Here is a 12,699-nt window from a genome sequence, read left to right on the forward strand (position 1 = left end):
ATCTCCTGACCTCGTGATCCGCCCGTCTCGGCCTCCCAAAGTGCTGGGATTACAGGCTTGAGCCACCTCGCCCGGTAGTTTTTTGTATTTTTTAGTAGAGACGGGGTTTCACCATGTTAGCCAGGATGGTCTCGATCTCCTGACCTCGTGATCCGCCCATCTCGGCCTCCCAAAGTGCTGGGATTACAGGCTTGAGCCACCGCGCCCGGCCAATCACTTTATCTTTGACCTTGTGTTTTATACATGGAGTCCAATGGGACTATGGCATATGCACATGATAGGAGGAAATATGGCAATGGCAGTTCAGACCCGTGTAGATACGGGATCCTGGGCACAGTAAGCAGTGGGTAGTGGACAGTGTGAGCACTGGGCAGCAGGCGTGGTCTTCAGGTGTGCACATGAGCACTTGGGGCAGTCTGTGGCACCATGGCATTCCAAGGTGATGACAGAGACCAGGACCTAGGGCAGACTGGAATTAGCAATGGTGGTGGCCCCAGCAGCAGCAGCAGCAGTGGTGATGGGTCCCATGGCTGCAGAGGAGAGAAGGGGCTCGGTGTGGAGGCAGCACAGGGACACACAGTGTGGGGCCAGCTTGCCCGGCCTTCCCCAGAACTCAGGTCTGTGGGATCTGCACGAATATTAACTCCTAGCCTGAGCATGGGGACAGGAACTGCTGGCGATAGGACAGTAAACTTTGTCAGTCAAATATTATAAAATAAAAGTGTACATGTAGACACTGCAATAAGGCACGTAAGGCAGTTATTAGAATTCTTCAAGGAAGTTCGAATCTCTGGTTTTGAGGCTTAGAATTAGAAGTTAAATTTAAAGATGGTAGCATTTGATGGAAAAGAACATTTTCATATGAAACTTTGGATGAGCCTATTAACAAGGAAGACAGTTTTAAAATTACCACTTATAATTGAAGATACAGTAATGGAATACATAAACAGACATCCTGAATTTTATACAAATCATGAAATCATGTTTGGCTTGTAGTATTACCTCCACAAGTTAAAGCCATATTAGACAAAGCATTAAAAGGAAACTGTATAAATTCACACTTAAAATTAAATTGAGATTTACGTGAAACTGATTTGTATGAAGAATTAAATCTTCTTGGAATAATTACGCTTTTGTTCTAGATTCTAGATTGTCCCTTTATTCTAGATTCTAGAATCTGGAGTCATCAGTTCTAGATTACTAAAATTTGTATTTTGAAATAGTTTCTCAGAAAGTTAACCCAATGTTGTCATAGCCTATATAACTTCCTTAACAGCTCCAGTAACAGTTACATCAGCAGAAAGGTCCTTCTAAAAAAATCATGGAAACTCATTTGTGAGCTTGCATTTATAAAGAGTGACTGATACTGCTTTTGATTATGTTGATTTAAAATAAAGTTGCTAAAAGTATGAATTTTGATGACTAATAAATGAATTTGCAGAAAAGCGGACCAGCAATATCTTATTATCAATCAAGGTCTCCCTACTAGTAACGTATTATTATTGATTGCATATACAATTATGGCACAAAAGTATGATTTTTTTCAACTTGTATTACCCCTATTATATTCTTGTAAGTAATAAAATATTTTTAAAGGAATAAGACATATTTTAGCACCTTTAATTGCACTTTTTCTCTGCTTTTGAACAAGGGCCCTTGTAAGGTAATTTTACACCAGGCGCCTGCAGATTATGTGTCTGCCCCGATCCCCTTACTTTTGGTCCAGTATTTTTACCAATGTAAACATATCAGAACGGCTCGGAGTCCTAGAGACTTCCTGTAGTAGTTAAATCACTTTCAGTATAGAAAAGGCTAAGAAGAGGAATGGAGGGGAGACAAGAAGGAAGTAATAAAACAAAAATAAGTTAATTTGCTTACTTTTAAAATATTTCTAGGAGTACCTCTTTCTCCATCGAAATGGGTGCAAACACTTTGGAGTGGAGAGCGGGCAACACTGACATTTTCCCATCTCAACAAAGAAGATGAAGGCCTCTATACAATCCGTGTACGGATGGGAGAATATTATGAACAATATAGTGCTTATGTGTTTGTTCGAGGTAAGTCCTAGCAAAAAACCAAACACCTAACAATATTTAGTACACCGAAGCCAAAGCCGTTTTTGATTACAAAACAGTTCAAACATGTTTCATAATGATGGAAGAGTCATTTCAAAATTCTGGCCGGGTGCAATGTCTGATGCCTGTAATCCTGGCACTTTGGGAAGCTGAGATGGGTGGATCACTTGAGCTCAGGAGTTCGAGACCAGCCTGGGCAACATGGTAAAATCTCATCTCCACAAAAAATTAGCTGGGCATGGTGGTGCACGCTTGTAGTCTCAGCTACTTGGGAGGCTGGAGTGGGAGGATGGCTTGAGCCTGGCAGGCAGAAGTTCCAGGTGGCTGAGATTGTGCCACTGTGCTCCAGCCTGGGTGACAGAGTGAGACCCTGTCTCAAAACAAAAGCAAAAAAAAGGTAGACCTAGTTAAAAGGTGAGCTCTGAGGGCACCAACTCAAAAGTCACCATTTTCCAGACCATGTTTCCATCATTAATATCAGGACTTTCTTCATCTTTAGGGAGCCACTAGTACAGTTCCCTATGACTGTTCAGGTGGAGATGCTAAATCCTAATGATACCCGCCATCTCAGTTAAAAGAAGCTGCTGCAAAAGAGGGATCTGTTATTTTGGGTATAAGTCTTTAAGATGTATTTCAGAGAGTAAGTTTATTATTTCATTTCAGGTCCCTTGGCCCATAACTGAACTTTATAGCCTCTGTTTTGGTGAAGTAGGAAGCAAGGAGTTTCAGCTTAATTCTTGAGACAAACCATAATTGTTGACTTTAGGAGTCTTTCTATTTTTTCAGTGTTTGTTTGTTTGTTTGTTTGTTTGAGAGGGAGTCTCCCTCAGTCACCCAGACTGGAGTACAGTGGTGCGATCTCGGCTCACTGCAAGCTCTGCCTCCCAGGTTCACGCCATTCTCCTGCCTCAGCCTCCCGAGTAGCTGGGACTACAGGTGCCCACCACCACGCCCGGCTAATTTTTGTATTTTTAGTAGAGACGGGGTTTCACCGTGTTAGCCAGGATGGTCTCAATCTCCTGACCTCATGATCTACCTGTCTCGGTCTCCCAGAGTGCTGGGTTTATAGGCCTGAGCTACTGCGCCCAGCCTTTTCAGTGGTGTCTTAAATGGATTGGATATGTACACATGGAATATGATTCCTCCATGGGATCCTAGCACTTTGGAAGACCATTAGCACTTTTAGGCGACCAGGTAGTGTTCTGTGTTTTTTTACGGGATGATTAGTCAGATGCAGTCGTAAGAAGAGATCCAGGAGAGGCACAAGAAAACAACGTGTATGATACTCACAGGTCCTAGAACAGGAACAGCAGGGCCACATGGGAAAGTGCCAGTGTCAGTCATGAGTCAGAAGGGGCAGGAGGAGCAAAGGAGGGCCTAGACCAAGGCCTTTATTGGAGTTTCCTTGGGAAAGGAAAGTAAGGCAATTAGCAAGTTAGGATTGGCTAGTTCAAATAATTTCAGTAGGTTGTAAGTTACAGGTGTGGTCCCTACCTGCCTGGTACCTGGCCCCAGGGATGATTAAGGCAGAGCAGTATTGCTTCCTGGGTTCTACAGGCCAGATAAAGGAGCTGTGGCTGGAGTGGTTAGTTTGCATATCAGTCATGCTCCCCTCTGGGCCCTAAGAATTGGCTCGCCTCAGGAAGGCAGGCCTTCCTTAGTCAGAAAGGTGTCTAAGATGTTAAAGCATCATAATGGGCCGGGCGCGGTGGCTCAAGCCTGTAATCCCAGCACTTTGGGAGGCCGAGACGGGCGGACCACGAGGTCAGGAGATCGAGACCATCCTGGCTAACCCGGTGAAATCCCGTCTCTACTAAAAAATACAAAAAAAAAAAAAACTAGCCGGGCGAGGGGCGGGCGCCTGTAGTCCCAGCTACTGGGGAGGCTGAGGCAGGAGAATGGCATAAACCTGGGAGGCGGAGCTTGCAGTGAGCCAAGATCCGGTCACTGCACTCCAGCCTGGGAAAAAGAGCGAGACTCTGTCTCAAAAAAAAAAAAAAAAAAGCATCATAATGTAGAGAAAATTTAAAATATAAACAATGCAGGTAGACTAGCTCATTTTTATCTGTCATGTGCTAAATAGCATCATAAACTCATAAACATTTCGAGTACTCAGCTGGGATCCACAGACTTCCAAAGGGTCTGTGACTAGAACTGTATTTCAATATAATTAGTTTTTTTGGTAATCACAAACATTTTATTTTATGTGTTTAAATGCATTACTCTCAGAAGGACCTCTAGGCTTTACCGGCTTGTCAAAGGGGTTGATGATTCAAAAAATGTTAGGCTTCTTATCCTAGTACAACCCCTTAATTTTAAGATGCAGAAACAGAGGTACAAAAAAGTACAGTAATTTACCAAAAACTTCAGTTAATTAGAAGCAGAAGTGGAACTAGGTTGTAGGTCTTCCGATGGCTAACCCAGGATTTTAATTAGGATCTAGACTAAGCTGCTGAAATGAAATAACAAAGGGTTTGTTTCTCTCCTCTATGTGAAAGTTGGGTATGATCCTGATGCCTCTTCCCAGGTCCCCTCTATGTTGTTATTGCACTGTGCCTGGGGTACTGTCCCAGGTTCCCATCCCAGCCTATGGGGAGGGGAAAGAAAGGGAGTGGAGGGGCAGAGGCCGAATTGCACTCATCACTTCTGCTTGGTGCACACTTAGTACATGCAGACACTTCACAGTAAGGGGAGCTAGGATGTACAGTCTCTTGTTAGCCAGCCATGTTTTCTGCTAATGCTCAGGGGTCCTAGTACTAAAAGGAAACCGGAAGACTGATTACTGGGGACAGTTAGCAGGCCATACCACATCAGCATTGAACAATACAAATGATCATTGAATTCTGTCCCAGACCGGCAACTGGTACAGATATCTGAATATCTATTACATCTGAAAAGCGTGTCAGGCGTTCTCCGCCACAGAAGCATCATGAAAAAGTCTATATCGTCAGGGAAGACAGGAGCTGGCCTTCTGGGAAAATTGCGGTAAGAACCAACATACTGCCATTAGCAAGTGTGTTCATTTAGCCAAATCACCAGGATAAACCTGGCTAGATGAGGATGAACTAAGCAAAGTCTTTGCTTCCGCTTTCCGTTGTTTTACCAGGGCCAGAGAACATCGCTGGCTATTCCAAAAATCTTTGTCATGCTCCTTCCTTCGTGAACTTTTTCTGGGAACTCTGACCTAGTCTAGGGTTCCTCAGCATTTCTCAGTGCCCACACCCAGAAAGGTGCCTCTTTGCCAGGTTTAGGCCAGACTTCATGTTACTAACTATGGACGAGGCGAAGGTGTTCCAATTTAAAATTTACACTTAAGCCAGCTTTCAAATCCACAAATTCAGGAAATAGAAAGATTCTCAGGTTGTCAGAGGTTGATGTGAGAGAATTGAAAAGGTAAATGGAAAAGACAAAATTGGAAAGGTAAATTTCAGAATTGCATTGTGAATTTTACAATCTTTAGAAAAAGATTTCACTTATAAATTTATTTTAAATGATATATATTAGGTTTTAAAACGTATTTTGAGATATAATTTACATGCCATAAAGTTCACTCATGCTAAGTTACAATTTGGTGTTTTTTAGTTTATTTACAGAGTTGGGCAACCATTACCCACACTCCACTTTTAGAAAATTTTGACCAGGTACAATGGCTCACGCCTGTAATCCCAGCACTTTGGGAGGCCAAGAAAGGAGGCTCTCTTGAGTCCAGGAGTTTGGGAACAGCCTGGGCAACATAGCAAGACCCCATCTCTACAAAAACTGAAAACAATTAGCTGGGCGTGGTGCATTCCTGTGGTCCCGGCTACTCAGGAGGCTGAGGTGGGAGGATTGCTTGAGTCCAGGAGGTCGAGGCTGTGATGAGTGGTGATTGCACCACTGCACTCCAGCCTGGGTGGCAGAATGAGACCCTGTCTTAAAAAAAAAGAGAAAAGAAAAGAAAGTGAGAGAGAAGAAGAAAAGAAGGCAGGGAAGGGAAAGGAAGGGAAAGGAAGAAGGAGGAGGAGGAGGAGGAGGAGGAGAAGAAGAAGAAGGAGGAGGAGGAGGAGGAGGAGAGGAGGAAAAAGAAGAAGAAGAAGAGGAGAAGAAGGGAAGAAGAAGGGAAGAAGAAGAGAAGGAGAAAGGGAAGGAAGGCAGGCAGGTAGGGAAGGAAGGAGGGAAGAAGAGAAGGAAGGGAAGGAAGGAAAAGAAAGAAAATTTACATCAACCCAAAAAGATTTCTCCTCCCTATTTCCCTCTTCCATACCCAGTCTAGCCTCCTGCAACTACTAATTCACTTTCTATCTCTATAGATTTGTCTTTCTGAACATTTCTGGGTCTCTATGGTTTTTTTATGTCGGCCTTCTTTGGCTTTACGTGTTTTGAGGTTCATTCATGTTGTAACACATATTATTCCTTTTTCTTATTAAATTGCATTCCAATACATGGATATGCATCCTTTTGCCTGTACGTTCACCTGCTGATGGACAGTGTGATTGTTTTTACTCTTTGGTTATTATAAACATTTGTGTTCATATTTATAGGCCTATATCTTCATTTCTCTTGGGTACCTACCTACAAGTGGAATTGCTAGGTCATATGGTAAATTTGTGTTTAACTTTGTAAGAAACTGCCATTGTTTAAATAATATATATATTTTTTTTAAACTTTGCATTCGTTGAGCTGCGTGAGGTCACTTCAGGGCATTGTTTTGGAGCTCTGATATTCTTGCAGCTTAGAAAATAGCTTCCACACCAGAATGATCAGTGTATAAAGCACCATATGTCTGCAGAAACACATTGTAAAGAGCTGTACACATTTGGCCAAGATTTTATTACACAGATAATATGTGTTCATTGTGAAAAAATAGATAATATAAATTTAACAAATAAAAAGTGAAGCCATCCATAAGTCTACCACCCACAGGTATGCAGTGTTATCATTTTATTACGTATTCCTTGAGGTTTTGATGTATTCTTTCCTTCTCTTTCTCTTTATTTTTTCACACAGTCTCTCTCTCGCTCTCTCTCACGCAGAGAGAAAGAGACAGAGAAATAATAAAGTGATAAAGGGCGTCATTAAAATGTCATGAAAGAAGAATTGAAAATGGCAAATAGGTATATGAAAAAATTTTCATTAGTAATCAAATCAATGAAAATTGAAATGAGGCTGGGCACAGTGGCTCATGCCTGTAATCCCAGCACTTTGGGAGGCCCAGGTGGGAGGATCACTTGAGCCCAGGAGTTCAAGACCAGCCCGGGCAACATAGTGAGACCCTGTCTCTACAAAAAATTAAAAAATTAGTTGGGCATAGTGGAGTATGCCTATAGCCCTAGCTACTTGAAGAGGTAGGAGAGCTTGAGTCTGGGAGGTCAAAGCCACAGTGAACTATGATTGCCTCACTGCACTCCAGCCTGGGCAACACACTGAGACCCTATCTCAAAAAAAAAAAGAAAATGGAAATGAGATTATTTTTCCTGTCATATTGAAAAGATTTAAAGTTTTTTGAAATCCACTGGGGTAAAGGAATGGAGAAACAACGCTGCTACAGTGGCTGGTGAGTATAAATTGGTTTAACTTTTCTCAGGGTCTTTGCCACTAAATATCAAAAACACACATTTCCAACAATTCTAGTTCTAAGAACTAAGTGGACAGAGGTGAAAAAAACGTTTGGGGGAAAATTGGAAGAAATATAGATATTCATCAATATGCAAGTTGTAGAATAAAGTATAATAGATGCTCCATGAAACAATGACATACCACACAGCAATGAAAACCAGTGTCTACCCGCATGTATTGATATGGAAATATATCAAGAAAAAACAGCTTACATGAAACTATATAGTAAAATCACTTCGTTTCAAATATAATTATTTCTGAGTTTATAAATATAGAAGAAAGTCTAGAAAGATTTAGGCCAATATGTTAATAGTAGTTATCTCTGGATTATAAAAAAGGGATTTTAACATTTTTTTGATTATCATACAGTTCACATAAAATATATATAATACTTTTACAATAAAGACAATAGAATTACTTACATTTTGCAAAAAGTTTTTAATAGTCTGTGTCAGAGGTCAAAATATAAAGAGTAGTAGGCTAATCTTTGACCTAATAATCAAACTTACAAAAAGTTTGGCTATTTGGAGGGCTGGGAGAGGGAAGGGCAGAGGCATAGAAGAGGATTAATGTTGTCTGAAGGGTGCTGTGGGCCCCACACTGTGTAGCAGCCGCTGGAAGCCAAATACTATGATTCCTTGCTTCACAGTTGCCACTTGTCATCCCAAGTATGTTTTGCTTCTCACACTATATCGTAGCTTCTTGAGAAAAAGAAGGTTATTATTATTATTATTAGGAGATAAGGTCTTACTCTGTCACCCAGGCTGGAGTGTAGTGGTGCGATCATAGCTCACTGCAGCCTCTACCTCCCAGACTCAAACAATCTTCTTCCGTCAGCCTCTCAAGTAACTGGAAACACAGGCCTGCACTTCCACACCTGGCTATTTTTGTTTAAATGCATAGAAACAGGATCTCACCATGTTGCCCAGGCTGGTCTTGAATTCCTAGGCTCAAGTGATCTACCTGCCTCAGCCTCCCAAAGTGCTAGGATTACAGGCATGACTCGCTGCACCCAGCTAGGATCCTTATTTTTTAGCTTTTGCAGTTAACACCTAGAAGAGCACTGAATGAATGAATGAATGAATGAGCGAATGAATGCCTGAGTAACTTGGAAGATTATCAAGTCCACCTCAGTTCCAAGCAATGCTATACAAATGCTGAACAATGGCTCCCTGCATGCCCGCTGTCTGCCAGGCTCCACAACAGCATATTCTTGCCATCGTGCATCTAAGCCATGGATGCCCAGCTCACTAAACTCTGCTCTATCAATTCAGGGGCTGCTGGTTGTTGTGCTATAGGCCATTAGCAAAGGACATGGCTAGAGGTTGCCAGCTGTCCCCCTTGTAGCTGAGTGGCTTTCTAGCAATGCCTTTTTTGCAGCCCAAGCATGTCAGCCTCAGCATCTCCACCTCCTCTGCAGCTCTACTCTGCCTTGCCATCAGCAGCACCACTCTCCGCCATCTAGTGCTCTGAAAGTCTGGAAGGAAAGAAGTGTCTCCTCATCAAAATGCTCGTTTCCTGTTGAGTGGCACACAGAGATTCTGCATTAAGTTTTAGGCACAGTGGTTTAGTTACATTCTCCTATAGCGTGTCTGCAGGAGATATTTGCCTAGACGCTTTCCTGCTGGTTCACAGAGCAAGAGACAGAATGTTCAAAACTCAAGTGGCTTGAGCTCTTCATAGGTAATGCAAACCTGTTAAATGCAGAAGTAGACAAATATTTCTGCTATGTTATCAAATGTCCTTGTAACTCATAAGAGTTACAGAATGTAGATCACAGGAAAAGAAAGTGTTTGTTTGGTTGACATGGGTGCTTTCCCTTGAGTGAGTGGCTCCTGCATGTCTCGGCCTCTTCTACTAACTCTGCTTATGAAAGCATTGGTCAAATGCCAGGAGGAATTGGCAAACATGGGCCTCCGCCCCCAGGGACCCTGCCTCTTGTCTTAATGATTCTCACTTAAAAGGTTGCTAACTGAATATTTTCATTCCCCCTTTTCTCCCTCCTATAAACAGCCCTGATTCACTAATTTAGCTGTGCCTGAGGGGCTGCGTGGTCAGGGGATCCCATTTCATAAAAAGGGATTGTACTGTTGCTTGTATTATCCTGGACTTTTACTAAACTCAGATAAACTAAGCTCAGATGTGAGTATTGCATTGGAGTTCTTTCCCTAAATGTCTTCAGTTTGGTGACAATCATTTGATTCAAACAAATGTTTTCTCTTTCAAAATGGTGGTGTCTTGCCTAGGGACTGGTGAAGCTCTGTGACTCGTATTTTCTTGCGGATGCCTCCAGAAGGGGCATTTGTCCCTCTTGGGAGCCTTTCTTAGCTTTTTCTTAGCAACATTGCACAATCAATGTCATGAGAACTGACTTTCTGGCACAACTGACTTGTCTGAATGCAATCTTCAGCATCTCTATATTAATTTTCTTTTGGAACATTTTGGGCCGGAAGGACCATGAGACAAAGGTCATGGGTTCTTTTCAGAGCACTTTCTGTTTTCTGACACAATGTTCTTCCTGCCGAAGGTGAAAAACACACATGTTGGTCAACAAATAGCAAGATTTGATGCTTGCTGTGTTGGGGCCAAAGATGGAGCCACTGTGATGATGTGGTAAGAAGCGTGTGCACTGAGACCTCCGCCTGCCGAGCTGACAGCATGTCTGAGAGGGTTAATGGGATCCTTCTCTCTCCACAGATGCTGATGCAGAGATTGAAGGAGCCCCAGCTGCTCCCTTGGATGTCAAGTGCTTGGAGGCCAACAAAGATTATATCATCGTCTCTTGGAAACAGCCAGCTGTCGATGGAGGGAGTCCTATTCTCGGATATTTTATTGACAAGTTAGTGCTTGGGCTAATATCAGTTACAGTTATTTGGTCATAGAGGTGCATTCTTGATTTCTCCCATCATTTCTAGGGGAAATATTTTCTTTTCTGGCCTTCCTCTCTGTTTCTATTTCTGTGTCTCTCTTCATCTTTCTTTTTCTCTATTTGTCTCTGTCTCAGTCTCTCACTCTCTCTTTCTCTGTGTGTGTATAGATGTACACACACATACACATACATAGACACACATACATATAATGGTACCTACATATATATATATATAAAATGGGTATATATACCCATTATAAGTACGTGTGTGTGTGTGTGTGTGTGTTGAGTAGGTACTTGGAAACACCGATTTCTAATTGAGTACTTTTACGGCAGTTAGTACCTGCAGATAGAGTGGGTCATTTCCCAGCAGACAAACGTGACAGCTCATATCATAGTATCACAAAATTCATCTTTGGAACTTAGGTAAATAGTTGTATATATATATGTATATATATATACACACACACACATATATATATATTTCATTTCCAAGATGGCCTCTGTTAGGTCTCTATTAGGTCTACAAATTCATAGCATTCTTGCCAAATTAGTGACATGAGCTGGTAGTCAAATTCAAAAAATTCTTCTTTGGAATTTAGGTAAAAGTTCCAAAAATGAATTAATTATTTACCTAAATTCCAAAGATGATTTTTTTTTAATTTGGCTACCAGCTCACGTCACTAATTTGGCAAGAATGTTACGAATTTGTAGACCTCATAGAGGCCACCTTGGAAATGAAATAATTGGAATTCAGCATAGTTAATGTCCATATTCCTAATATGTCACTAATTTAAGAATATTTACTTTGGTAATACTACCAAAGTCTTATTTCTACCTCAGGATGTGTTTCCAAGTTATACAAAGAAGTAACAACAAAAAATCAATAGTAGCAAATTATGCACTATCTACAAGTTGTTGTCTACATTCTCCAAAACTTTAAGGGCTCTGATATTTATAGTAATTGGGCTTTACACATTAATTATGACATGAGTTTGGACAATACAGACAGCAAATTTAGATTATTGGCCTAAATAACACTGTTCTCTGACTTGGTTTCTATTCAGATCATTGCTCCAATTCTCTTTTCATTTTTGAGTAATGAAACCTCATTGTAGAAATCACTAGAGACGGATAATCTGTGTCGTATTAGCACAGTGGGTTTGCACCAAGGGTGTGTTGAACCTTGTAGTATATAAATACAGGCGATTGTGCTCAGAACTATTTGTAAGAAATATTTCTAATAAATTATATACTATTTAACCATCCATGTGAAATAATGCTTCCACAGCATTTCATCATTTAGTAGTGATGAATTGTGAAGGTTTAGATATATTCTTTTTTGTGCTTTATTGTCTTTGGCACATTTCCAAGGGATTTTTACACTTTGACCAGTGAAAAGCTAGGGACAATCAGTACATTTTGTTCTCCTCTGGCCTTAGTCGTAATGAAAATACCCACCTTGTGGCTATGATTTATTAGGCATTTACTGTGTGCATGGCATTGTCCTAAACACTTTGCATATATTAACCACTAACCCATAACCACCCTGTGAGGTCGTTGCTTTTATTTCAAGTAGGAAATGAGGCCCAAGACCACATATCAGTGAGGAAGCACTAACTCGCCTAAGATCACGCGGGTAATAAGTAGAACTAGAATTCAGATGTGAGCCTGGCTGTAGGTTTGTGTTCTTTCTGCTCCAACGTGCTGTGGAAATTGTCAGGAGCCGTGAGTTCTGCCTTTCTTTCTGCCCACCTGAGGTTAGGAAGGATGCTTTAGTGTCACTGGGTCACCACAGTATCTGCACAGAGAAGAAGCTGAGTCCTGGCAGAATCTCTGGAGACAGGTGTAGTTTGAAGAATTGTCCTGGCCCTATCGGCTTCTGCCACCGCCCCACCTCCCCGTACTCCTAGCAGCTCCAGAATTTCTACCAAGGAGGATTAGGGGAAATGGATGGAAGGCAGGGATCGAAGCCACATTTGACAGCACTTTACGTAAGGAAAGTGAGGAAGTTGTCTATTCCACTTTACATAAGGAAGTTGTCTATTGTCTATATCAAAGAGAGGAAGGTGGGCCGGGCGCCGTGGCTCAAGCCTGTAATCCCAGCACTTTGGGAGGCCGAGACGGGCGGATCACGAGGTCAGGAGATCGAGACCATCC

General features: G+C 41.7%; 1 protein-coding gene across 1 annotated transcript in view; it reads left to right on the forward strand.

Moving 5' to 3' along the window:
- Positions 1–12,699, forward strand: part of MYOM1 (myomesin 1) — a 155,800-nt gene that overhangs the window by 58,410 nt on the left and 84,691 nt on the right. Inside the window, exons 10-11 of the mRNA XM_017878326.1 lie at positions 1,896–2,057; positions 10,368–10,509. Of these exons, the coding sequence (XP_017733815.1) occupies positions 1,896–2,057; positions 10,368–10,509 (304 nt within the window). The remainder of the gene's footprint in view (positions 1–1,895; positions 2,058–10,367; positions 10,510–12,699) is intronic.

This window comes from Rhinopithecus bieti, unplaced genomic scaffold (assembly GCF_001698545.2).
Source record: "Rhinopithecus bieti isolate Rb0 unplaced genomic scaffold, ASM169854v2 scaffold_11839, whole genome shotgun sequence".
Taxonomy (NCBI): Eukaryota; Metazoa; Chordata; class Mammalia; order Primates; family Cercopithecidae; genus Rhinopithecus; species Rhinopithecus bieti.